Genomic DNA, 27,599 nt, shown 5'->3' with positions numbered 1-27,599 from the left:
CAAAATCTGAAAGTTGTTTTAGTATTGAATGAGGACCCTTCTGAAGGAATGAAAACAGATGGTTTGGATTGATTAATCCTTAATCAGAAGTGCACGGGACAGCTTTCAAAGGCTGTCCTATCTACTCAACAACCGTATTATCTTCTTGCACAGGTATTCTACATATGCTTTACATATATTACACATTGACACATTTTGCCACATAAGAGCTACAATTCTCCACCAGGCTACAAGTCTGTAAATTACTTTTTATTGAATTAACAGGGAGCTCATGAATTGCTGAGAACAGGAAGAGAAGTGGGTGGACAGTGGAATTCAGGTAAATATATTTTTTTTAATATTCCTTATCATCTTTCTTGTTCATGACTGCATCATACAAAATTTAAGCCATATATTCTGTTATCTTACTCTGTTTTTGAGGCCTCTGTGGTTAAGGAGATTTATAAATAACTACCATTTGAGACTTAAGAACAGAAACTTTGGATTTTCACAGGCAGTTACCATATAAATAGTAGTTTTGCTCTTTTCCCATGCTTCATTTTTGGCAATGTCTCAGCAGCCATTAGCTAATAAACTGAACTCAAGATCAATGTTTTAAATCATTTTACAGCTGTGATTACAAACTGCTTTCATTTAATACATAGAGTTGGTTTCTAGCAGCTCTCAAGGGAGTGACTGCTAAGATCATGTTAGACTTGAAAAGGGTAAATTCCAAATCATCACCTGAATAGTATGATGTCAAGATATAACCTCTTTAAGTCTGCACAGACTATGCATATGTGCTTGCTATCAATGCAGCAATCTCAGTTTTCTGACAACTTAAGGCATCCATAACTACAACTACAAGGCTTACAAGGATTTTTGCCTTTTTCCTAGAATGCTTTTGTAGCATAGGTAGCATTGTACGACCTAGACCTATAAATATGTGCTTTTTATTCCTGGTTTTAAAAAGGTGAGACAAATGAAGAAAACTCATAAAGAAATTAGGTGAAATGAAAAAGCAAGGAAATCAAGTGAAAATTACTGGTAGCAAGGGACCCAGAAAAATCAGAAAGGAGGAGAATCACAGGCACTCTATTTTTCTTTTAAGAAACCAGTCACTCATTCACCATATTCCAGCACATACTGCACCTGTAAAGAAACAAATTGTGAAACAAAGCATCCACTGAAACCTTCTCTCAGAATCTCAGAATGAGATCTCAGCTTTTACTCTTTCATTCATCCTACCTTTTCTAAGGTTTTTAACTGGTAGCTTCATAATCAGAGACTTTTTTCGGGGTTGGGGGGGGGTGCATACAACATACGTGTTAGTTTTTACTGTCCCCCAAAATCTTCCAGTCCAAATCTAACTCTGTTAAACAGATGGAAAAGCTTTTAACCTCACATGATGCTTCAGGAGGCTATACAGAGAATGAGCCTGTACAGCACTGCAGTATGACACGGCTCTCCTTCCCTTTACTAAAGAAAATCTGAGTGGTCTACTGAAGTGGACAGAGTATCCCTTTAAATTATTTCATTAGTAGACAATCTTTATTGCTCTTTGACATTCATTTTATACCTTAATTCTGCTAAAGGAATTAAAGGTAAATCTCAAATATTTCAGGTATTTTGCACCTGGCATTTTATCTCCAGCATGTAACAAACAGGTACACAGTTAATAATACAGGCTGGTCTTCCAACAAGCAACTGTGTCACGCAAGCTACATCTTAAAAACAAACAAAATTTAATGACATTTTAATCAGCTAAGGAGCCAACTTTAATGTAATGACTGATCGTACCACGCCGTATGTTATCAGAATGTTTGGGTAACTCCAAAAAACAACTAAGTCCCCTCTTTTCCGAGTCAAACAACAACTTTGGCAATCAAAATTTTCAAAGTTTCTCCATGATTAGGTTTTGTTCAGATACAAAGGGATGCAGAATGCATCGTTCTTTCAAACTACAGTTTCTTCAAACACTAAACAAAACGAATTAGATTCCCTGATCAGCTTCCTTCTGGGGTTATACACGTCTCCGCAAAGAAAGGTTTTACAAAGGACATTTTTAATCCTTTTTTGACAGTCAAACATAAAGATCACACAAGTTTCTCTAGTGCATTACACCTCTGTGCTTTGTTGTTAGGCACTGGCAGAACTGATCACAAGAAGAGATGAATGGACGCAAAACACATATGATGTTGGTGTAGCAGGACTATACATGCTAAATATCGCAAACTGAAGAATATACTTAATACAGTCATTTCACTACAGGTAACAACAAAGGATAGGATGAAAGAATGGTAAAAATAAAATGATAAATTTCATAGAATCATAGAATATCCTGAGTTGGAAGGAATCCATAAGGATCATCGAGTCCAACTCCTGGAAAAGTAAAATTTTGAAAAGTAAATTATTAATGAATGAAATGGATTAATTTCCAAGACTTCCTTCTATTATTCTATCAATTTCAACATGGCAACCTATGTAATATTCAGATTTTCTGGCTATAGCCCTTTTTATCTCAAAATAACAATTAAACTACCACTAACGGACAAGATCATAATCTCAGTTTCAATAGACAACATCTTGAAGTACTTCATGATTAACTGGAAATAAACATCAATGCAAAGGAAAAGAGAATTTGTTCAGTGTATTTCAGAAGGATTACTGAAAGTCTCAGCTGGATAGTCACTTTTGTTGGATGATGTCCTATTTTACTACTTGCAGACAGTACTGTATGATTAAATAGTCCAGAAAATCCCAGAATGCCATATCATCTTGATTAGTAATAACGAAGTGTAACATTAGCACTCCCGATGTGCCAGGGAAGATTCCTAAATTTAATAATTTCTTAAACTCCAGAAACAGAAGTGACAACAAATGTATTTTCTACGGGAGAAAACTGTGAAATTTACTGTATTTATGCACAAAACTTAGATCTGCAGTGACTTGCACACATGCCAGGTTGGAAACAATGTGAACAGTTTGACTGAAACCAAATAGATTAATCTAAATGTATAAAGTCTGACAAAATTATGGACTTAAATATTAAATAATCAAGCCAAATTGCTATTCTCTATTGAAAGGACATCACCTTTATCTTGTCTTAGAAAATATATTCCATGAAATTATCAGAACCCTTGAGGTAGTATCTACATTAAAAATAAGATGAAAATAAACATTTTTATTAAAGAACTGGTAATTTTCTGGGACAATATTTCTTTAAATCTGAAATATGTTCCCAAGTATTTGCACAGCTGATACTGTTCAATTGCACATGGATGTTATTGAGTAAGGCTAAAAAGGCTGAGTAGCTAGTTTCAATTAAGACGTGATCATACCTGTGATTGTTTTTGTTTTGACAGGACTGCTGGCATACTCAGAAGCTTGATTCGATTGCTGCCTTGCCAAAGGCGCACTTCCAACTGATGCTTCATCCTCTTTTTTTCGAGTTACTGACACACCAAGTGGAACAGATCCTACAGACTGCTAGAAAAAGAAGCACTTTGAGAACCACGCAAACCCCAAAAATATTAATACTGAATTATGATATTGTCATGAGAAGCATGTCTTCAGCTGCATTTTTTTCCTAATTTATAGAAGACAACTTAAAATGATGATTGAAGCACATACATTATGAAAACAAATTTTTACAACTTCATTAAACAGCTGAAACATTCGGACTTGCACTTGCAATTCTTTTTTTCTCAGACTAACAGGACTAAAATAAGATCTACAATAACAAAAAAGTTAAACAGAATGTATTAACTTAAAATACCATGCTTGCTAGCCCATCAAAATGCACGTGAATAAACCTGGATCATCCTCAAAGAAAAATCATTATCTAAATGTTTAAGGGAAACTGGACAAATTTAGCCAGATATGAAGATTCCGATGTTTTCCAAATAAATTTATCAACCTTAATTAATTCAACTTCTAAATAAAAGACACACAATTTAAAAGAAAAAGAAATGTGTAGACTGACTCCGATCATTACTGATTTTGAATTACCTTTTAATTTTTAAGCAAACTGGTAAAATTACCAGCTGCTCAAGATACAATCCTAGTTAACAAAATTGAAGGCATTCATATCTAGTCTGAAGGCGTGCACCTCTATTTCAAGGATTAGAAAACAGAAAATAGATTAACCCACACAAGGCAAAAATGAGTTCAGGAACTGAAGGTTCAGAAATGAATATAACTGAAATAAATATGATTGAAGGTTTTTGTTGTTGTTGTGGTTGCTGTTTTGAGCTTTTTTTTTTTTAAAATCAACATGAGTTAGAAAAGACAAAATGATTTTAAAAATTGATCTTCCATTTTGTGTACAAAAATGTTAATAATTCTCTGTTGTGCTAGCTGCTAGGTAAATTGTAAATACGTGCCAATTGAGAATAGCAGAGTATTTCTACTGTTGATTTTGCAGAGTGTTATCATTTAAAGATGGCAAAAGTTTTTTCTAAAGATCAGACATTAGGATTACATGCATCTTAATCATTTTTTGTGTAATTTAATTTTGTTGGTATTGGAGTGAAAATGTAATCCATATAGCTGGGTAATGAGAAACCTCACACGTTGCATTAGGAATCTCTGTGGGAAACAAATTCGTGTGAGGCGGGCAATATGCTTGTAAATTTTCTCCAATGGAAAACAGATCACTGAATCAAGCAGTGTGCAACACGTGCACACATACAAAACCCCAAAACAAACAGAAAAATCGTTTAATTGAAGGAGAATGACTTCCAAATGCCCTTACCATTTTCCACTATAAAAGTAAATTAAAATAAGACAGACAATCAACTATTTAATCCTATTCCAGTGAAAACAATCAACTTACATATACAATGGTATGCAAAGTTAATAGGAAAATACTAATGCCAATGACAAACAGAACTCTCATCTCTCCTCCTCTCTCTGAACGTACAGTCATCAGCTTTGTCTTCAAAAGCACTAAAAAGCAATTCTGGAAGATGGTAACATGTCACTTTGCTGTCCTCTAGCCATAACAACAACCAAAAAGGCCAATCAGCTTTGGAGCAAAGAAGAGAGTTTTACACCACAGAAATACTTCCCACATGTTGACAGAGAGAGAGAGTCTCGAGTTTTATAAACTTTGGTGAGACGTATTACATCACTTATTTTCAAAATTTATCTGATACAACCTTTCACATGGCAAAGCCACCTGCAGCCTTCCCATAACAGCAACCGTTGAGCCATGTTTTGGCATTTCTGCATTTAACATTGTAAGAACACCGACTTGCCAAAGTGAAGCAAGAGTTCTGAAGAACGAATGCAGATAATACAAGACAGTACAAAAGACAATAGGATGGAACACAGAGTGTCTGAAGAAGCTGTATCTGTTTCTGAACCACTGAAGAAATGGATCAGCAACATACAATAATAAGTTACACTACTAGTCATATAGGGAAAAACATCAAGGCTATCACAGCCAGATGAAGCTGGAAAAAATTATGACCAAATATTGAGCGCTTGAGTGCTGATCTGGACAATGAAACAGCTGTTTCATCTTTGCTCACTGAAATCAAGCCTGATGTTGCTGTTGATGACGCCCAGTACAATCTTGTCAGATTTTTGGCAAAAGATTTCTGGTTAAAAGAATGCAGAAGATGAAAGATCAACGTTGAAATAGATGGAAAAGCATCATCAAGATTTGGGTTTTAGCCACAGACTGATGAGGAAATTGTGGCTTGGGAAATAGCAGATGACAAGAGCACCACAGCTGTACGAGAAGATGAATCTGATGGGAAAGGAGACATTGCAGTCAAGTGTTTTCATAAGCATTTCATCACAACGATTCAAAAAGCTGGCAGTGAAGTAGCATGTAGTAAAGCTTAACACACCTACTTGGGGTGGAAGCTTTACGGTTATTAATTGGTAGTCTTATGAAGAAGATAAAGAACACAACAGAGTTATGGAACTGCAGCAACATTTATATGAAGCTCTTTTACACAGAGGAATACTGTCAACAAAGGCTTCTCGCAACAGTCAGGAAAATGCTTTCTACTAGAAAATATTAAGCAATTCCTATACAAGTCATCAACTGCACGTGAACTACTATTGGCTCTGTCCTGAGTAATGGACAACTTTTCTGAATTCCAGAAATATAAAAAATCACCCAAAATGATGCAAGTTGAAGCTTCTGTTTAAATATAAATCTGTCTTCGCATATTACATAAGATGACAGAGTTAACACTCAAAAGCCCAATTTCTTGACCTACAAGAGAATCCAGAATGTGGCTACAGCCTTAAGGTATTTTGTTTTCACAGTCAAAATCAAAATCCTATTCTATTCTGGAATATTGACCTCAGTTTTATCGATGCAATATTTTGTGGGTATTATACAATGAACACTAGATTAATAGTAATTCATGGTACTCAAAATAATTTTATTTTCAGTATTTCTCCAGTGAGTCTGAAGAGTATGCAGGCACGTGAGGGAAGACTGGGAATGCTTTTGTCATGGTTTTGGCTGGGATAGAGGTAATTTTCTTTGTAGGGGCTTTATGGTACTGTGTTTTGGATTTTTCATGGAAGTAGGGGTGGTAACAAACCAATGTGGTTGAGGAGCCAAATACTTCTCTGCTCCTTGTGCTGCCCTGCGAACGAGGGGGCTGGGGAATGGGGGGACATGCAGAGTGATGATTTTTGTCTTCCCAAGAAACTGTTAAGGGTGATGAGCCCTGGGAGTGGCTGAACACCTGCTCATCAGTGGGAAGCAGGGAATGAATTCCTGGAACTAAAACATTATAAATAAGGTTAAAAATGAAGCACTGGTCTGTGAAATGTTGAACTCAGTGCAGAAGCCCCAACACAAACATGGGTTGTCATCTGTGAAAATAAACCAAACCCAGCCATCCCATTAGCGGCTGCGCCGTGCACATAGACCCATCTGTACATGTGCAATAGCTTGCAACCAGCAAGCAGAAAGTGAAATTAATGAAGTCACTGGAATGGGTGCAGATGGCAGTTCTACTCGAGACATGATGTTTGTGAACATGTAAAATCACTGTCACGCAAGCATTTTATCTGCCTCAGAGAAGAACATTAACTTATCCTGCAGGACAGTCCAAGCTCTAACAGCGCCAAAAGCAATGAGGATCTACCTTGCTCACCTTGAGCCGAGCTCTAATAGCACCTAATCACAGTTGCTGTTTGGCAACAGTTACATTTCATTGTTTTGGTTTCTGACAGCAATAATATAAGAACACACCTAAATTGCTTCAGAAAGCATTAGACATTAGTCCCAGTTTCTAGTTAAAATTAACCAATTAAATTGTTTCCTAATTAAAAACATTAGACAAGCTTAACCTCTGGGGCTCACAAAAGCAGCTTCATTCGCAGCAGATGAACTTGCTAATCCAAATGAAACTCTGTGACTGCTTCAGCTAGAAATTTCAGGTATGCTCAGAAAAAGTGCTTCTGCCAGGACCAAAGATCAGCCACTGGTTGATGAGCTGTAATTTTTCCAAACTTATGTGACAGACTTATGCCAGCCAAGAAGCCCTACATTTTCATCATCTGATGAAAGCAGTTTCAAGGGTCCTTTGAAGTAGCACATTGAAGGTTCTAGTACCATGTAGCTTCAACTCCTTGACCAAGCATTAACTTCATTTCTACAGCCTTCAGAAACAACGGTGGTCCTTGTATGTGAAGACAGATCCAAATAGGCATAAGCATAGTGCTTTTTGCCTATCATAAATCAAAACTTACTATGGTCTTAGAAACCTTGATGCACCAAGAAGATAATTATGTCTACGTTAGAAACATGCTTGCTTTTATCAAAACCTTTCCTGCTATTTATCAAGGTAGAAGAGAAAAACTAGAACTAAAGTAGGGCAACATAGGTCTACCCTCAATAGCAAACTTTGCTACAACATGGAAATATCTTACGTTTAGGTACTGAAACTCACCCTTATATTGTGTTATTTTTTCACTGTCATTCATTATCAGAAGTGTTTGGCTCTTGAAGACACAAAGATCTGCAATATTTCAAAAAAGACACCCTGAGTAATTCCTCAAATTAGAGGAATTACTTGTTCTCCATGAGTCTACTGACCAAGTCATAATGACAAAACTACTTCTTAGGCAAACATTCCAGAAAGACCTCTTGTGAAAACCACTTGAGTGAAGAATTACCAAGCCATAGAATCAAACAGTTCAGCTGAAAGAGACTTACAAAGATCATCAAGTCCAAGATGGGATCAAGAGTTCATAATATCCTGAGCTCACAGTTAACTTTCCATACAACAGTGGCAGGATTTTAGAATAAAGGATAATTCCAAAAATAATGGGAGAAAAAGGGCAAAAGGAGTAGGAAAAAAAAAGTTGAGGGGAAAAAATGGATGAAATTGAATTGCTACAGACCAATTCTCTAATCTATCTACTCAGATAATGGAAAAGTCTTTGAATTGGGATATAAAAACTTCCATGGCATAGACGTTAATGAAAAAGCAATTTGGATTTGGGAATTGTATAGGTATATTAAACTCCAGTGCTTTAAAATGATGAATCTGGAAGAAGAGCAATGTTGTTTCCTTCATTGTGCCTGTACATGACTAAGGATATTCTCTGCGCACTGCAGTTTTTAGATCTATTCCATTTCTGAAACACTTATTAGACAATAACACTCACACATGCATACAGAACAGCCAAAGAAAATGGCAGAAATGTGCAGCCATACACATTCATATACAAAACAGATACGTGTAGGTATACATTTTTGATAGTTTCAGTCTTCTCTAGGATAAGATGGTTAATTTTAGTGAAATGATTAATGTAAGAAAAATACAGACAAAGAATAGAGGCTTTACAGTATTGTGCATTTGAGAAAAACTCATATTTTCACTGCAAAGAGTATCATAAACCTCATGTCTCACCAAAGTATAGCTAATGCTCTTTTTGCCAAGGAAAATGAATTCTTAAATATTTGTGTAAAGCTAAGTAAGGGCTTTTATTAGAGAGTAAATATGTGATAAAAACTGGTTTACCAAAATGAAGAATGCCATAACTGAAAACATCTTCAAATAATAGTCAAAATAAAATATTAAGTTACTGGAAGCAAAGACTAAATGTATTTTTTTTTTTTAATAGCAAGCCAATGTAAACATACAGTAATCAACATATGTAAAAGAAGTTGTACATATAGTTGCACCTTTCCTGAATTCTGCTCAAATTAATCTTTCATAAGGCATCAAAAAGCATATCTATTCAACAGGGCTTTCAAATAGAAGAATCACAAAGGCTTTAAGTAAGTGTACGTTACATAAGCTGAGTTAAAGAACTGTTAAAAAGCAGCAAATAAGCAACTGGTGCACATACTACATGAACACTGCTACTGCTGCTATACATACAGCTCAGCTTTACCAGAACAACCTATGCAGAATAAAGTATTTAAAAACAAATGAGCACCAATTTTGGCTGACATATAAAAGAACATTTTAAAGAAAAAACAACTCTGAAATTTCTATGCCAGTTTAAACCCTGTTTAAAATTTAGCGTAGGTTCATCAATCATCAAGCAGGGTATGCAAGGTATCTATTGAATTTGCTGCTCCAACTTCACGGATTATTAACAGTTATTGAAAAAAATGTTGGTAACAAAAACATATTTCAGAAAAGTCTAACAAATTCAGGGAACCAGAAAAGTGATTATTTTTAACACCCAACTAATGTAAAATATGTGATTTTTATATGGAGCATATGGATGGAGTGCAATGCATCTGGCATATACTAATTTGCCTTTGAGCAGTTACACAGAATATATATAAATCAGATTTATTACCTTTTTATCAGATTTCTTCTTAATGTATTACTTCTGAAAATGTAGATCTTAAGAGCACAACATTATAGAGTGTATTTCCAAAGCCAGTGGCTTTTCTGATTAATTTGAAGTGAATCGTGCAGTCAAAAGATCATTTTTTTTGAAAAGTCACCCCTGTTTCCAATATAATATTCTTTAGAAGTACTGATATCTTTAAATCTTATTACTTCACAGTTTGTATGAAATGGAAGGACTATAATACAGAAGCTATTAGTACACAAAATCTACCATTGAGTAACTTTCTCCAAAACCTGAAGAGTAGGAGAGCAAAATCAAAAAGGATATATTTTTAAATTTATTCTTGGAATATTAATTTATTTATTTTTTAAATAAAAGTTCAAAACTTTGAAGTTGAGAATCAATCCATTAAATGTTAGAACTGTTACACAGTGGATTACCATCAAGACGGTATGACAAATTCACTGTTTTTAAACTTACAAATAAATTATAAAGTTCTGGTTTTTTTTTTTGAACTAATAATTTGTTGTGCATATTGTAAATGACACAATGTTCAGAAAGTGCTGAATCTCTCAGATGTCTATAGCTGACAAGTCCAAGATTAAGGATTTTGAAAATCAGTTTTGAAGTTTAAGTTACAGTACTTTGATTTATAAACTTTATTCCTTGCTCTGCACCAGGTCTCAAGTTATTTCAGCTCAGTATTATTGAGGAATAAATTAATATAAATTAACTAAATCAGTTCCAACCGCTGCCACCACTTCTAACAGAATAGTATCTTGGATGTACTAGTGTTTTTTGTTTTTAACCCATTGGCCTGCAAAGCCTTCTGGTGTTGATTACTACACGCTGTATACACAGTACAGTGGTCCAAACAGGAAAGGTATTCTACCAGTACTGTCTTTTTCTAGACAGAGCAGCATGTAATGCTTGCTACACTGCATATCTGGAAGACCATAAGCTGCTGATGAAGTGAAAACACTCCCATGATAACAAGTACCTTTTCCTTACCTCATCCTGTTAATCTTTCTTTTTTTCCTGACCCAAGATGACTATTTTCTTCTGATTATATGCTATTCAGGATATTAAGTTTGAAATCAATATAAAACAGTTTTGAAAAACACATATAAATATTATACAATCATACTAATATTAACTTCCCACGTTCGCTTAAGTTTAGAAAAGGATTAGAAAGTCCTAAATAAAAGCAATGCACTTTTTTCTTTTTCTTTTTTTCTTTTTTTTTTTTTTTTTAATGTGAAGGTGACTGAGCACCAAACAAGTTTTTTATTGAGCAAGATCTTGTACAACTTGTTGTATTAAGTAACGGGACTATAGACTTCACACATGAGAAAATTAAAGAGCTTGCCTCAAGTTCAGTTCAAGAGCTGCTAGAGATGTTATTTCTATTCCTGATTAAAATAAACTTCAGCAGCATTGACTTTTCTGTATCACCTTCTAAAAAAACATGCTGCATGTTACAGCGTGCAAATAGAAATTAGGACATAATAGCCCAAAATATCTAAGTAGATACACTTTCCTCTATTACTATAAAAATTTACAAAATATAAGCTTGCAACAAACATTAAAATAAACACATCAAAAGCACACAACACTTTAGTATTTGTTTTCTATATATAAACTTATTTGACTTCTGCCAAACTTAATTTTATAAGAAGCAGTACTATTTTGAGATTAAAAATCCAGTTATGCCCCTCCAAACAGTATTATATTGACCTATGTCTGGTATCACCAATTAGCTAAGAGGTGATAACGGACAAGTCTATAACATAGAATTGACTTAGTTTACACAATGCTTGCACTTCAGCAAAGAAACTTAAGAACCATACCATATGTTACTAGTAGCCATGGGAGAAATTCAAAAGCAGTTCATTGAAGCATTAAGAGAGAGTATCATGGATTTTTAGACTGCAATATTCTCATCGTTTCTGTTCTTCAAGTGGGACAATGGAAAACTTATAGAAGCATGTTGAAACTCAGAACGAATATAAAAAAATGAGTTACATTTACATCTATTTACACTAGAGCACTGACCATATAGTCACAACAGCAACCACACGGATTATTATTCAGATGTGTAACAGCATCCCCATTTTGGCGTGCATAGTCACTTTATAACAAAAAGGTAATACGCTAAAAAGCCATTCGTTGAAAGCATCTGGCTCCAGATATTCCACTGTATTTCAAAAAATATGCAGAAGCCTAAAAGAAGGACCAGTTGTATTTCCAAATTTTCTCTTTTTTTTTTTCTTTTCAATGTTTTAAATAAATGTGACCAAGGGTGATCAGCTTGCAAGAGCTGCACACAAGAGTGTGCAACTTCCGCAACATACAGAGATAATGTGGAATTGTTGTGCATCATTAAACGAACTTCTGAATTCTAACATTTTCTTTAGTTAAACATTAAATTCAGTCTTCTGCAAACAGCTGTTATATAAATTGTTCCTAAAGACAGAAAATTCTGTATTGGAACAAGATAGAAAATTTCCTTCTGACAAGACTAGAAGAAGCAGAAAACCTTACTGTACTCTTAACTAATGATTTAAAAATGTCTCACTTCTAGCCAAAATATATTAAGAACCTGTTTATATTCACTGCTTGTTGTGCCAAACTTCACTTTTTATTTAAATAGCTTCTCTGTCCTTCTGTTTTTTTACCCTTATTCAGACTTTAAAAAAAAATCATTTATAATTAATCACATTTTTCAGACACTAAGAACATATCAGGACATCTGACTTACTGTAGTAGATATTACATAGACACGGCTAAAGAGTTCATAACCTATCTGTACAAAATAGAGAGACTGGGTAGAGGACAGGAGAAAATGTAAAATAACAACCATTTAAAACTGAGTAACATAATGGTTTCAGATGTCACACTGCTTCGACAGTGGGTAAACAAGGTGCAGAGGTAGGTTGAACAAGAAGCTAACAAAAATAAATGAAAAGGGGTAGTCCTCATTGGGCTGAGTTTGCCCCACACACCCCAACATCATTTTTCCATTGCTCTGTACCAGCTGAATAAAATCTCAGTAAGGCCAAAGGCCATTACATTTCTTCATGGCTGTATCACATTAATCTCAAAGGAGACACAGCATGGCTTCATGGAAAAATCATTGACAATTTATGTGCTTTGTGAAAATGTTTTGATGTTATGCTTCTGTCCTACCTCATTTCAGCTTAACTAAGTTAAAAAGGTTCTGATATTTCTGTTTTCATGATTTCAGACAAAACGACACCAACACAGTTACACTACTAATAGTATTTCAGTAAGCAAGCACACTGACAAATTGGCATTATAAACCTAAGACTCTCAAAGTAATAGTTAAAAGGCAAGCAAATCTGAAGAAGTTCAGGTACTACAAGGCATACTTGTCTCTGGGAACACGGATAAGCCCAGCTGCACCCTGTGTGTGATAAGTTAGTATCTTACTGTGGGCAGTAATTGTGGTCCCAAATTTTTAACTTGATTTACCTTATCACACTTAAAATGTTATGACATGATAGGATGCATACATGGCACTAAACATGCCAAAAAACTTTTTATGTGTTCAGACAAAACCCACAGTTTTGACTTATGCAAAATAGAAGAAAAAATGTATATAATAGACATTAAAATTTAAAAAAACTTAACATTTAAAATCTTTTAATCACACACAGAACTTCTAAAAATATTTTTCTTTTTTCCCGTTGCAATTGTGTAAGACTGACAGTTAGAGGAAGAAAACAGTTTCATCAATCAATAACATTTTGATGATAACGTGTTTGAAAGCATCATGTTTTAGAATTATTTCATTAAACATTCAAAAATCATGACAGTTACACAGAGCATTTTTGTTACACCAGACTATGGTAACAACCTTTTCCAATATACAACAATATACAAGGCTATAAGGTTGACTAGAATCCTTAACCTAGAATAATTACAGTCTTATATAAAGAAGAAAAAAAGTATTCTGTTAATATTTTAATAAAGGTGTAGTATCTTTTCAAATAAAGTTTCTTCATAGCTGCCACAGACACTGCCTTTTTAACTTATATATGCAGACTATTATTGCAGTTATATTAATGGTGAAACTACTGCCGTGCTGACACATTTCTAAATTCACATTTAAAACCATTTCAAATGACCAAGCAACTCAAGCTGGTAACACTAGAAGCATGAAACTAATTTTACTTAGAAATTGAATGGAACAACTTTTAGGAGGCTGTATAAGCTAACATCACAAATTACAAAAACAAACAAATAAATAAAAACTAACTGGTTTAGTTAATCATTGTTGATCAAAACCAGGGACAAAAAAAGTTTTCTAATGTAGTCACTAAACTGTTCTAATATCTTAGATTGAAAGAGAAAACACCGTTTAACTGCTGATTACACATATTAATGTTATGGAACGTCTTTTATTTGAACATTTGTCATTTATACGAACATTTGAACAGGCTCAATTTAATTTGGAAAGATACATAACAGTATTGCAAAAATACATAAATGGTCCAATTTTTTAAAAAGAGGTATGTCTGGAAATATCTAGTCCAGATATGATGAAAGAATGAAGAAAAATTCAACGCAATTTAAAACAGTGTGAAGTTTTAAAAATGATAAAATAGCAATTCACACACTGAAGTTTTTCAGATGGTGTTGGTGCAGAACGAGCTTAATTGGACTTGAATGTTTGACAATTACTACATAACAAGGGCATTTACACACAAGAAACAGAAATGTTTGCCGATCATGCTAATCCTCTCATTTCAAGGGCCAACTATGACACTTGGCTAATGTGCACAGAGTTCTGTATATTAGCCATGAGATCAGTAGTGAAAGATTCTTGTATTGGCCACTTAATAGTTGATGACTTATAACCGAGAGACCACATCAGGCTCAACAAACCACTCATTTGATTAGTTATGACAAATTTAAGGTTTAGAATACTCTATTGGTCTGCCAAACAACAGTGAAAAAATAAGTTTAGAACCAGGCAAAAAGTTTCCAGATTGTTTCCAGTCAGGAGTCTGCAGGATGAAAGTTATGATCAAGAATACTTCAAAGCAAGCACTGTGCCACACAGACCCACAGCCTCAATTTCCTGTATCTCTTCCAAGCACTTTGCATGCAAATACGTATTTTGACATTATATACAGAATCCATTACAGCATTCAATTGTATCAAGTTATGACCTGCATGGTTCATTTCCTATTAAAATAGGAATCACTACTAAGTAGTGATTTTTAATAGAGTAGTGATTTTTTTTTAACAGATTATGTAATTATTTGATAGACCATCCCAAATGACTAAAACCTGACTGATCCTAAGCAAGAACCATCAGAAAACACTCTCTCTTTTACTTAAACACTGTAAATGAAAACATTGAGAAACAAAAATTTTGATATGCAAGGTTTGACATTTTAAATAAATCAAAATCAGATCAACACTATGTGCAGCAAACTAAAATGAACAGGGCAAGAGAAAAACATGTGGAACAAAAATGCACTACTGGTACTCATGTAAGAGAAAGTTTTCTCTCCCTCTGCTCCTTTAACTCAAATACATACCTGCTGTATGTGTCTACTGGGTCGTTTCTGAGGCTGGTAGATAAGCCAAGTATAAAGCACTGGATCAATGTTAATTGCTAATCCTTGTACACTGGACAAAAGTACTGCACCTATACACCACAGAAAAGAAAATAGGATATATTTTCAGAATATTTCACAGAAAATAACAACCGTCATATAAAGAATCTCCATATATATTCTTTTTTTTTTTCTCACACATACATCTCCTTTGATGCAGACTTTTGTTTGGATTGTACTTCAGATATATTTACTCACATAAGGTTTTTACTAAGAGTAATAATTATCACAAATTTCAATAACTTTTTGAAAATGAGAAACTTGCCAGCACTGCTGTTCTTAGACACACACACACACACACAAATGCAGAGAACTGCATTTTGATCTTTCTTGCTACTATTTTCTGCCAAGAAAAAAAATGTTTTCACAAAAATCAAGCATGTAACTGAATACACATAACACCTTTACTTGGATTCTCAGTCAACAATAAAGTTATGCAAGAAATGAGTCAAATGACCCTTGACACAAAGAATGTAATACATGACTACACGACTTTCCTCCCCATACGCTCAAAGAAAAACCTGGTTTAGGGCACTGGGTTCTTTTTTATCTCTTTTAATAAAGACAGTTCTACTCTAGGTTAATGTTCTGCTCAAGACAAATATTTTCTGCATAAATGCAGTTATAAATGCTCTTTAGCAGACTTGCTGGGTAAAATATGGCAAAATTTTCAACTCTGCTACTGTTGTTAGTCTTCTTATTGTGTGCTTTTAGAACTTTAACCTAAGTTTTGCAATATGTTTTGTTTTCTTTAAATCTGATTTTTGCAGTTGTAGGACTATAAGATAAGGCTACTGTAACTTCACTTCTTAAAAGTAAACTCACAGTTTACATATGCATATCAAGAAACACCTACATGGGAAGCACTGAGGCATAAAACAGGAGAAAAACTGTTCTCAGTAATTAGAAGTCTTAACATACTTCAATCCAGGCACCCTAAAGCCCAATTTAAGAGGCACTATTTCATTTCTGATTGCATTAAAAATCTAACTGTGCATTAATTTAGTGAGACTTTTCTGTAAACAGTACAGATAAAGTATTGTTATTCACTGAAGTTTATTTATTGTGGCAGAAACTGACTGAGCTGCAAGATTCAGAAGCAAATGGATTAATATAACACAAAGATAGCGATTATATTGAAAAAGTACACCAAGTATTCTTAAATAGCTGTCTTTTCGTGCAAGTTTTGCAACTTTGTAATGGATAGATAAATGAATAAATAAATTCCTAGCTATTGGAAGGTCCAGTCCAAGTTCTACAGAATGACGGTAGTTTTATAATTCAATAAATCATGTTAGTTCCAAGTCAATTAGTTCCAAAGCAATATCTTATATATTTACTCTGAAATAGATAATTAAGCACGAATCTGAATTTAATAATAAATTTAAATCCAAAAAGTTTATCACACAATTCAACATACTTTCCAAAAAACTGAGAATCCATATTCCTCAAAACATAATACATCACAAAAATAAAAAAGAAAATAATCAAGTTCTATACTTATTGTATAGAACAAAATCTTAAAACCTGCTGAATTCCAAATGGCAGAAGTCCAATCAAACTGGGGCTACGCAAGCAAAGACCGACAAGTACAATGGGAAAATGGCAGTCAAGAAATACACAAAGATAAATCACCAGCCTAGCACAGGCTTGGAGTTGGAACACACACTGTGAGGAGCTCCTATACTTAGAATAGTCTTTGTGATCTGATGGTTTTAAATGTCAGCAATAAACCTTAGAAATAAATCTGCAATTTAAGGCAAAGCTGATGTTGAGCATAAAATAAAAGGGTAATGTGCAAGTAAGAACAGCAGTGAATGTGTCTTGCAGCAGGATCTGGAGGAAACTAGAAAATGGAAGCAGAAGGTAACAGATTGATAAAAGTATATGCTACAATCATTAGCTTTTATAAGATACTTGGATGCCAAAATGAGAGAATCCTGCATCTTTAAGAGATACTGCCTGTTGTCAGCAATACTTAATGAAAGGTTTAATGTATGTGATATGACAAGTGGGAGTCAGAGACCTCCCAAAGAGTGAGGAATAAAGTCAGCCTACAGGCAAAATCAACAAAAACCCCATATTTACAACAGACTCTTGAAAAAAAATAGTGTTACCGTAGCACATGCTGCTAGTTACTCAATTTAGTTTCTTGTTTACTGCAAAAAATGAGCTAAAACTAAAATGTTCAAAACACTTAAGCCATGCTTTGAACAGAAACTATCTTTTAACTTCCATGAAGTCACTATCACAACCCCATAAAACTTTAATGTAAGGTAGAATGGAGAGCAACATGGTTTATTTTTCCACTTGTCTTTTGTCATTGATAGCTTGCATCTGGGGAGAAAAAAAAAAAAAAAAATCAAAACCCTAACATACAAGTAGTTAGATAAGCAATTGAACTATTTGACTTTCAATTTGACTGCAAGGTAATTTTGGCCTCCTACCAAGCCACTTCTGTCACTCTGAATTACTGAAATTTACTGCCATGTTTGCTGCTCAGCTGCTCTGTTCACAGAGCAACATAATCACCTATTTAACGCTGTTTTCCATGTAACAGCTTTCTTCAAAATAAGGAACTAAATAATCAAGGAAAATATTCTCAGATTTATCCCCCCAGAAGCTTAAACTCGACTATTCATTCCAAGAAACAAGAAGTCCCCCCGCCCCCCAGTTTTCACGGAAATCTCTGTGGGAGAACCAAGCCGTAAGTTGGCAGCAGGCTCCTTACATGGTTAAGAAAAAAAGAATAAATTAATTGTTATTTTCTCTCTGTCAAGATGCAACACTAGAGTTCCCTGGATTTCATTAAGATTGTGGTGAACTTTCTTTTCTCCCCTCCCCCTTTTCTCCTCCTAATTAAATTTACATTTCAGAAAAAAAAAAAGAAAAAAAAAAAAACAGACCTTAGATCCATACCATACTAGGTTTCATTTTCAGACCCCAGCTCTTGCCAGAGTTATCTATTACATCTCTAGAAAACGGCTTAAAAACAAGATCGAACCCAACACCACACAATCTTTGCGTGTTTGAGAATTTCCTCAGCATCGCGTTGGTGTCATGTGCCAGGTGCAGCTAGGCAAATAATTTCTTTCCTGCCCAACTTGCGGCTGGCCCTGAAGGAATGAACCCAGGGAGGACGAGCAGGAGGCGGCTGAGCGCAGCTGCCTTCTCACCCTGCAGACGAGCTTCTCGATGAGTTTCCTTGGAGGACGACAGCTGTGGCTTCGGCACTCGCTTTCCTGAGGGCCTGGGGGCCCGCAGGGGATAATAACCCGGGGCCTCCTGCGGCTGGGCCTGCTCTGCCGCCACCTCCTCCTGCCATGAGTACCCAGTAAAGGCTGCCTGGGAGGAGAGGGGCCCTTAGCATGGGGTTTTATAGCCCTCCCCTTCACAAGGAGAAATTCAAGCATGTCAGAAGTGTGCCTCGCTTCTTGTGAGGCAGGTGAGGCAGAAGAGGACACTTGGGGAATGAGGCTCCAGAGAAAGGAGGCCAGAGGTAAAAGGAGGAGTGGTGAAACAGGGCATAGTCAAGGAGCAGAGAGATGGTGCTGAGGGATGCTCAGTGGTGAGTGAGGAACAGAAAAGGGCTTCAAAAATCAGAGCCAGAAGAAAGGAATGGCAGCAGCAGGACAGTGAAAGGTGAAACAGTGTTTTGGGAACAAGAAAGGAGGTGGCAATGCCTTAAGCAAACAGCTGTTTGTTTGGAAGAATAAGAACCTTGTGAAAGAATAAATTGCATTACTGAGTCATTCTCACCATTGTGGTAAAAAAGATTTACTAGGAAGAGTAGACAATGATAGGTCAGTCAGAAATTTAGTTGTTGAAACTCAACATTTAACGCAGCAGCAATAACATATACTTTAACTCCCTTGACATTTAGAAGCAGCCTTGCTATTTATGTGCAGAAAATGTATTATATCTCTGCAACAGTGAAAGACCATCCCGACAGTGCTCTTTCTAAATTCTGCTGTGTGTATGCAGTACCTAAACACATCTAATATTGCTATTTACAGTAAAAACATCCAGTAAAACATTTCAGATAGTCTGCTATAAAATGAACTGAAAAACCTTTACAGGAAACCAAAGTTTAAGTTAATGCACAGTTTATATTGAGAAGGGATCACAAATATGAACAAAGGGAATGATCTACAAGAAAAACTAATTCTGACAAGTTTTGTTTATTTTTAGTAGCTAAGTAACTAAAGAAAACATTACACCATCTTGCTATATAAACGGCACCATGAATTATTTCAGCATTGAGCTTATGACTCCTGTGTCTCAGGACATGTGAATGATAAGCAGGTGCTGATACAGGTCAAGGTAGCACTGTGAGTTTAGTATCCAAATATTTTAAAGAATAACAGAAGAAACAATCTTTTTTTACTTCTCTCATTGTTTTCAAGGGCATTTCCACTAAGGCATATTGTAAAAATGCAGACCTATGTATTACACAGAAATGAAAAGTTCTTTTTATAAGAAGTATATAGGTAATTAGTTCTCTCTGCTAGTTGACTCAGAACAGATGCACTGTAAATCACTAAATGTGGAAATATCTAACTCTGTTTAATTTTAGCCTGGGAGTCAACTAAGGGAAAAAGAGTGCTCTTTACTACTCTGCTCCCTGCCAAAATGGCTCACTTATCCACATTCCAAACAGGCTTTACCAATTAGCTATCCCATGGCACCACAGCCATTTTCAGTTACATCCCAAGCTGAAGAATGAGAGCTGAAGTAGGAGCTACAGATTGCAGTTACACAGCATAAAAATATAACATGCAAACTTTCTCAGCGTTGTAATACCTATAACAAGCCAATGTGATTGTCTTGCAAAATCTAATCTAATATTACGTAAGAGATGGCGACCCACATTTCACCTTGAATTGCTGACTAAGACAAGGAAAATAGACAAAGTATTTTATATTGAAAAACTGTTTTACGTTTTACTAACTACAGTAACTTGACAGATTTTGTCTAACCACTGAAATGTACGTCTCCATGTGTCTCAGTTCAAGGTTGCGTTGAATGATTACAAATGGCCTTTTACATAAATACTACCCCAATTTTATCTCAGAGAAAAAATCTCCTAGTCTATAGTAGTTTCACTGAGTTTCACATTTGCCAAGTGCTTCAAATAACCCTACAATCAATTAACTTAGTTGCCTGGGCCAATATGAGTATATTTCATTAAAAGAGAACTACTAAAACTTTCCCGTACAATAACCATTTTGTTCTGGAATATCAAACACAGTTCCTTCACAGAACAGTTATACTTTGCTCAAACATACACACACCACAATATTTAAATACTATATATTTTTGAAATAATAGCTTTTGATCTTAGGAAATATTTAATGAGTATGTACTTCTGCCACTACCTTAACTCTCCAACTGAGGTTTATAGTTGAAAAGCTTTAAGCACTGACACAGGAGGTCAGCATCATTATTTTTACTTCAAAAATAGAGAAAGTGACGCATAGAGGTGAAGTTATTAAATCACACAGCAGGACAGCAGGACCTGGGGATAGAATTCAGATGTTGAAGTTATGTGCCATACCTAGGTATCTACTGTAACTAGTAGCAAAAAAATAAATGTAGGGTTTCAACCTGTGTTAAAAATAAGTCCAAATCACAAATGCCTAATTTCAACTGAATGTTCCGATAAACCATTGTAAGGCTTAAAGAAACAAAACATCCTCTCTCTCTGTATTTATATAAATACCCAAATAGTCACCAATGCTGAATTAAGGAATTATAACTAAAGACATAATATAATGAGGCAAAATACAAAAACGCTCAATGCATTGGTTAACACAAAGTTCTGAATGTCAGACATCATTTTTCTGAAGTACAAGGAGCCATATTTCTATAAATCCGCCTGAAGAAAGGTATATCAAGTCAACTATGGAGAACAATCCTCAGATATTCCGTACAATCTCTGTCCTTTGATGTTAAGAATGGAAATGAGTCCATTTAGCGTTTTGCCTTTCTTAGTGAGGAAGAATGTTATGGCGTGCTGAGATGCAAGTTTTCAGAAAACTGCTTTAAGATGTACATTTAACATGGTGGCTATATGCTTCTGAAAAAAAAAAATCATGAAAGGCTGCTTTGTTTTCCAAAATTCACTAGACCAAAACTTTAATTTCCTTTAGAGAATATGGTGATGTGGGTTCAGGGACACAGCTTAATAGGCAATAACAATCACAAAAAAAGAGAAATGTGTAGGCAGCTATAATATACAGAAAAGTCAGCTTTATTTGGGCGATTACTGAATTGTCTCCATGAAAATATAACAGCAATATTCCTACGCTGAGATGCATAGCCCATCTCCGTTAATTTCTATACTTTAAGAAAGCTCACTCAAGCATAATTTTGTCACGTCCACCTTTAGGTCTTGCTAATATATTTAGCAATCACACTGACTGTCCTGTAAATATAATGAGAATGAGGAGCTCTACATTCAACTGACAAAAAGGACTATACATACAAGGAGTATACAGCAAGGATATATTACAATGACTTCAGAAACATCAGTGAATGAATAAAAAGAGGGAGAAATACGATGGCTCAAGTTGCCTAAACAGTTACGTTTCCACTCAGAAAACACAGAGTGGTCCAAACTGATGATTTCAACCAGTGCTACAGAAGTAGGTCTTCAAACACCCAGTAGTGCTTACAACTAACCACCTCAGTTTACAAAGACACCCACCAAAGTCACTTCTCTTTGTCATTTTTTTTTTCTCTCAAAGCCCCACTAGAAAGCCATCTCTTGATGTTAAAATCCCAACCATAAATCTGGCCCTAAGTCCTTAGACAATTTATTATGAAACTTTATTGATAAGATCTGCACTGCTGGCATCATGAAATAAGAGAGTTAGCTTTCATACTCAATAGCTCTGCCTCTGCATCTGATGCTACCACAATTACACATATAACAAAATTACTTAGATTTCTAATGTTAGAAACTCCATTAACTTCACCATACCTGACTCGGTTTTCAAAATGGGCTGAGAATTTTAGCTTGTTTATCTCTGTGACAAAAGAACTTAAATGCCTATTTTCATGTCAATGTTGTTCTGTTTCATTTCCTGTTTGGAATAAAGTACAGCTTGCAGTTGTTCACCATCTTGGGGATCAAGAGGACACCAAACGTTCCATTAAAATAAAAAGTTCCAAAGATACCATGAGGCAGATCTTCTCAATCCCATTTTAAAGGCTGTTGCTACTTTTCAGCTTACAAGAATTTTTAGTTTTGTAAAATTCAGCAATTCCAGGGAATGGATTTCTGATTAACCACTGAAAAAAGACACTATCTCAAACAAACCAATATATATATATATATATTGATGTTTTTCTGTTAAAAAATATAGGAATTTTGGTAATTCCTGTATTTAGTGGACTGAGACTAGAAATGAGATGAATAGGACAGAAAATCCCCTTTTTCGTTTGGTCTCAAGAGTCTTGCACTGCTTTTGGGTTATGTTCTATGCAGCAACAAAATATATGAACAAATGTAATTGCAAAATAAGATACACCATTGATCAAACTTATTTTAGGCATAGTGATTCAGTACAGTGTTCAACGCATCTTTTGTAAAGCAACATAACATAAAGAGAGCCAGAGTTCTCCTAGGGAATCGTCAAGCATAAGGACAAAGTCAATTTAGTTCTGTAGTCTACTTATATTTCCTACATATATTCCACAAGGTGTTTCATCAAAGCCTTTTAAAGAAACTACACTATCTATAGTTTTTTTATAGGATATGAGAGGAAGCTAAATGATAATATAGGATTGAATAAATTATTTTAAATAAATGAAACAGCGATAAGAAAACATGGTAGTTTTCACTATGGAAGAGGGCAGTCATACAGGATGATGTTTCAGGATGATGAAACGTCAAGATGTTTCAGGAGATGAATGGCAGTGACCAGATCTAAGCCATCCAGAGCAAACATCAACAGGGCTGGCTGAAGAACTGCTGAAGCATCTGGCCTGATTCAATACCGTTAATATGCTTTTCCTACTGGTATCACTGCAACATAACTTTACATGTAAAGTGATGACTGAGCTGACTGCTTTGAGTCAAAAAACAAAAACCAAGATTTATGTTATCAAAATAGCTCTAGAAAAGTTTTAGCTCAATGTTCAGCTGTAGGGAACGAGCAGGCAATGAAACAGAGAGTATCATCTATACCACTGTATAAATCCATTGTGTACACAGATATTAAGAACACTGCATGCAGCTCTGGTCAGTTAAGAGGTCACTAGGTCAGGTTTAAGCGTTCAAACCTGGAAACTTCTGTTTCACAATACCATTCATTCAGTATTTATGCTCGCTAATTCACACTGTGCTCCATGCCAAAAGCATTATACATCCTCCAAACCCCAGAGCAGAGAGCACAGAAATAAAAATGCATACACACGTCTTGAACTTTAGTTACTGTTTAAATAATCTTCTTTTCTTCATTTTTAAATGATTGCCTATTTACTACAAAGCAAATGGATTTTGAACTGCTCTAGGTCCAAGCCACCTGGATGTGGACCTCAGAGCCTTAGGCAAACTACAACTGCAGATGCTCTTTTCCAAATGCAATAATATTTGCAGATTTTTATGATTTCATTGTTCTTGGAAAGCATGTATACAAATGTGTAAGTAAAACCAGTAGCTGTACTTTACATATTGTCTGCACGTATATTATTTGATGAAGACACTGAAGTGTCCAGATATGTAATAAGGGAGGGCTAATCACTGTAGACACAGTTGCATTAACAACCCTGCTAAAGTTTGATTAGAAAACAACTACAACAACAACAAAAAACAACACAACAACAAAAAACCTCCAATTTCTACACAGAAACTGCTGCACAGTTTGAGCCTCAGCTGAAGGGACAAAGGGCCACAGAGAGGTGAGCCACCGAGAAAACATACGTCAATGGACAAAAACCTCTTAAGTGAGTGAAGGAAATAATACTCGGACAGGGTGATTGCTGAGTAAAATTTTGGGAGCTTCATTCAAAAATTCCATCCATGCATGGTAACTCTTAGCCCTCCTTGAGGAAATGATGGCTCTCAGGAAGACTTCCTGGAAAGGGAAGGCCTCAAACAGGTTTTTTTTCTCTATGAACTTGTTCCTTACAGAATGACAGGACTGCAAGAACTGTGAGAATTGAACATCCCTGCACCAGCCAGTTAGTGGACTGAAACTGAAGTTATAACGTCCTGACCAACAAACAGCTGATCTTTGAGGACTAAAAGGCAGTGTGAATGCTCCAGGTGGAAGCACAAATAACAGCAAGTTGGGGGCTGTGGTTGACTTGAATAAACAATCTCTTGTGATTTTTACTGCTGTGAATGAGGATGTTTTCAATAAGGCTTAGACAAGGCTGAAAAGCTATCCAATCTGTTGTGAGATGGATTAGCGCAAGGCTAATCGAACTTCCAGGTCAATAGAAGCAAGTAACTGGAGTAACTGGCAGCAGAAGTCCCAAAGCTACCTTAAATCTAGAACCACTCCTAAGCTCATAGATCACCTATAAAGGCAGAGATATGACAACAGAAAAGAAGCCCACATTTAACTTCCTCTTTAAAGCTCAGATGTTCTCTATGCATAACAAGGAGATGTGTACAGGGTAACGAGACATTACTATCACTTACACGGAGACATTGTTTAGTGGTGGGAATTACTAGGTCAGGCTGACAGTCGTTAGTCTTGGTGATCTTAAAGGTCTTTTCCAAACGAGATGATTCTATGACTCTGTGATGTTCAGCCCAGAAAATGAGCCAGGAAGATGAAGTTAGATTTATCAATATCTCATTCGGCTTAGAAAAGTAGAAAACAGCCGAGGTCTGCTCCAAGTCTCTGAGATCATGGGAAACTGAAGATTGTTGCTGGAATACTTGATTTCACATTTGCCTCAGCAGGGAAGAGAGGACGATATGTCACCACCTCTCTTAATGTTGAAGATAGAATCAGTCATGATCCAAACACATAATCCCTAACTAAGTGAACAGAATGCCTAATAAGCTCCCTCAATTTGTCTATTATGAAAAGCATCAGAGCGAAGCTCTGCTAACTTCAGAGTTTGCAAACCCTGATTTCTATGAGCTGTAGGCCAGTTAACCATGCGACACAAGCACACTGATATCAGGACTGCTTTCTTTATTGCTGCAATGGAAGAGTGCTACCATACCATTTCTTTCACAAAACACTATGGGAAGATCGTGAACTAGTGATATACTTTAAATGAACAATGACTCAATATATTTCCTTCTGTGTGTTTTTCAATACATTCTTCACTTTGTTACCTTCATAATATGGGTTTTAAAATGAAACCAGAAAATTGTATGAAAACTGCCAAGAAGTTTCTTAATACATTTCAGCTTCTGTATTTATAACCACCTCACTATCCTTTGCAATTCCTTACAGTAGTATTCCTCTGTGAATTGCAACGTGATTCTTCCCCTATGGCAACAGGGCATCAAGGGAGCTATTTTCATTCCTTTTTCAGCAGTTGAACATTTGTAGCACTGTGACTATGGATACCAACTAACTGGGTTTGCACTTGAACTTTTAAAATTGAGACCTTTTTAGCAGTAGATGATTCACGTACTTTTTCTTAGAAGTAATTTGAATAATACACAGCTGTGTTTTTTTCTTAAAAATGGTAGGCGCTCAATTGAATAAATGCACACATGCTCAAAGGTTGATGGATAAGAAAATTTTAGGAAGGCAAACAAGCTTTACAGTAGAAATTACATGTAAGGTTGTTCTTTTCTATAGCAGAAATGTAAGCAGAGGAAGAATGGAAACTATGTATGTTCTAAATAGAAAATTCCACTTAATTCACATATTCCTTTATATTATTCAAGAAGCTTTCATGATCTACAAAAGTGATTCAGGACTGCAATAAATAGCATATAAATGTCCTGCCAAACAATGAGCCAGAATAAAAATAGCCTCAGTACTTCACACTATCACAGTTGTGACACTACAAGATATGTTAAATGACATGGGCAGTCCTACCATAATTTTTTTTCCTAAATGTGCACTCCAACAGAAACTTGATACATAAGGGGTTAAGTTGAAAACAAATATTTCCTTTTTAATTAAAAACAATATGATTTTTTTAGTGCTTGGTAACTGAATGAGAAAAATACAATACCTTTATATACTAAAAACATAAAATGAACAAGTTTTCTAATGGGCAGTCAGTCCTGTTCCTTTTTGGAGCCGATGTTTGCATAGGCAGTAATTACAAAAGGCACTTGTATTTGTGAATGACAGTACACAATTAAAAAAAACAAACAAAACAAACAAACAAACAAAAAAACAAGCAAACATTTCAACTGAATTTGTATTCAGTTTACTGACACTATGAAAATTACATTTCAGAGGTAAACTTAATGATAACATCAAATTAACTTAAATTTAACTCTAAATTTGAATGAAATTCCGCAAGCCTACTAAAGATAATTTGATCAATGCAATATTGACAGTCTTATATCTGTCATACAAAACAAAAAAGCCTTCCTCAACATTTAAGAAAAGAGGGATGAGAACAGAGAAGCAAAGTCAGCAGTCCTCTCATTTCCACTTGTTGTACCAAGACAGAAAGAGGCATGGACTCTCAAATGGGGAATGACTCTGTTCACACCTACAGGAGGTGAACCAGCTTCAGAGAGTATGGGGTAGGTGCTGTAGTTTCAAGAGATTCCAGAAAGAAGAGTTAAAATTAGCTACATTATATATTAGAGAAATTCTTCAAGATACATAGCATACTTCTAGCTGGAAAATTTCCACGTCATAAACACCAAGGAAAAATTGTTGCTGTGTATCATGAAATGGCCTGATATTCTGACTAAATATACATATCGTCATACTGAATGCATACAGTGCAATCTGCATTCCTTGCCTGCAGTTTTGTCTGTTATTTCTCTAACTTTCAATTGGGATACTAGTAAACTCAACAGAATAAATAGCTTTCCTTTGTACATTGATCTTGTAAATAAACACAAACCCTATAAGCAAACAATTACTGTATTAATCACAGAGAGATTCATTATGCACTAAGAAATGGAAAATTGCACCTTGACTGGTATCAATCTTATCCCCTTCACAAACAGCTTCATATATACTGGTTACAAAGAATAACTGATATGGTGCATCCCAT

At 35.3% G+C, this 27,599-nt stretch overlaps 1 protein-coding gene across 8 annotated transcripts in view; it reads right to left on the bottom strand.

Moving 5' to 3' along the window:
• The window catches only part of VPS13B (vacuolar protein sorting 13 homolog B), a 468,066-nt gene that overhangs the window by 249,176 nt on the left and 191,291 nt on the right, over nt 1–27,599 (bottom strand). For 7 of the 8 annotated variants that reach the window (XM_035319261.1, XM_035319264.1, XM_035319260.1 and 4 more), the window contains 2 exons: nt 15,351–15,460; nt 3,321–3,468 (listed from right to left, as the gene is read on the bottom strand). In XM_035319261.1, the coding sequence (XP_035175152.1) occupies nt 3,321–3,468; nt 15,351–15,460 (258 nt within the window). The remainder of the gene's footprint in view (nt 1–3,320; nt 3,469–15,350; nt 15,461–27,599) is intronic. The other variant, XM_035319263.1, reaches the window with a different exon arrangement.

Source organism: Oxyura jamaicensis, chromosome 2 (genome assembly GCF_011077185.1).
Source record: "Oxyura jamaicensis isolate SHBP4307 breed ruddy duck chromosome 2, BPBGC_Ojam_1.0, whole genome shotgun sequence".
In the NCBI taxonomy this organism is placed as follows: Eukaryota; Metazoa; Chordata; class Aves; order Anseriformes; family Anatidae; genus Oxyura; species Oxyura jamaicensis.
This window is presented reverse-complemented; position numbering and strand designations above follow the sequence as displayed.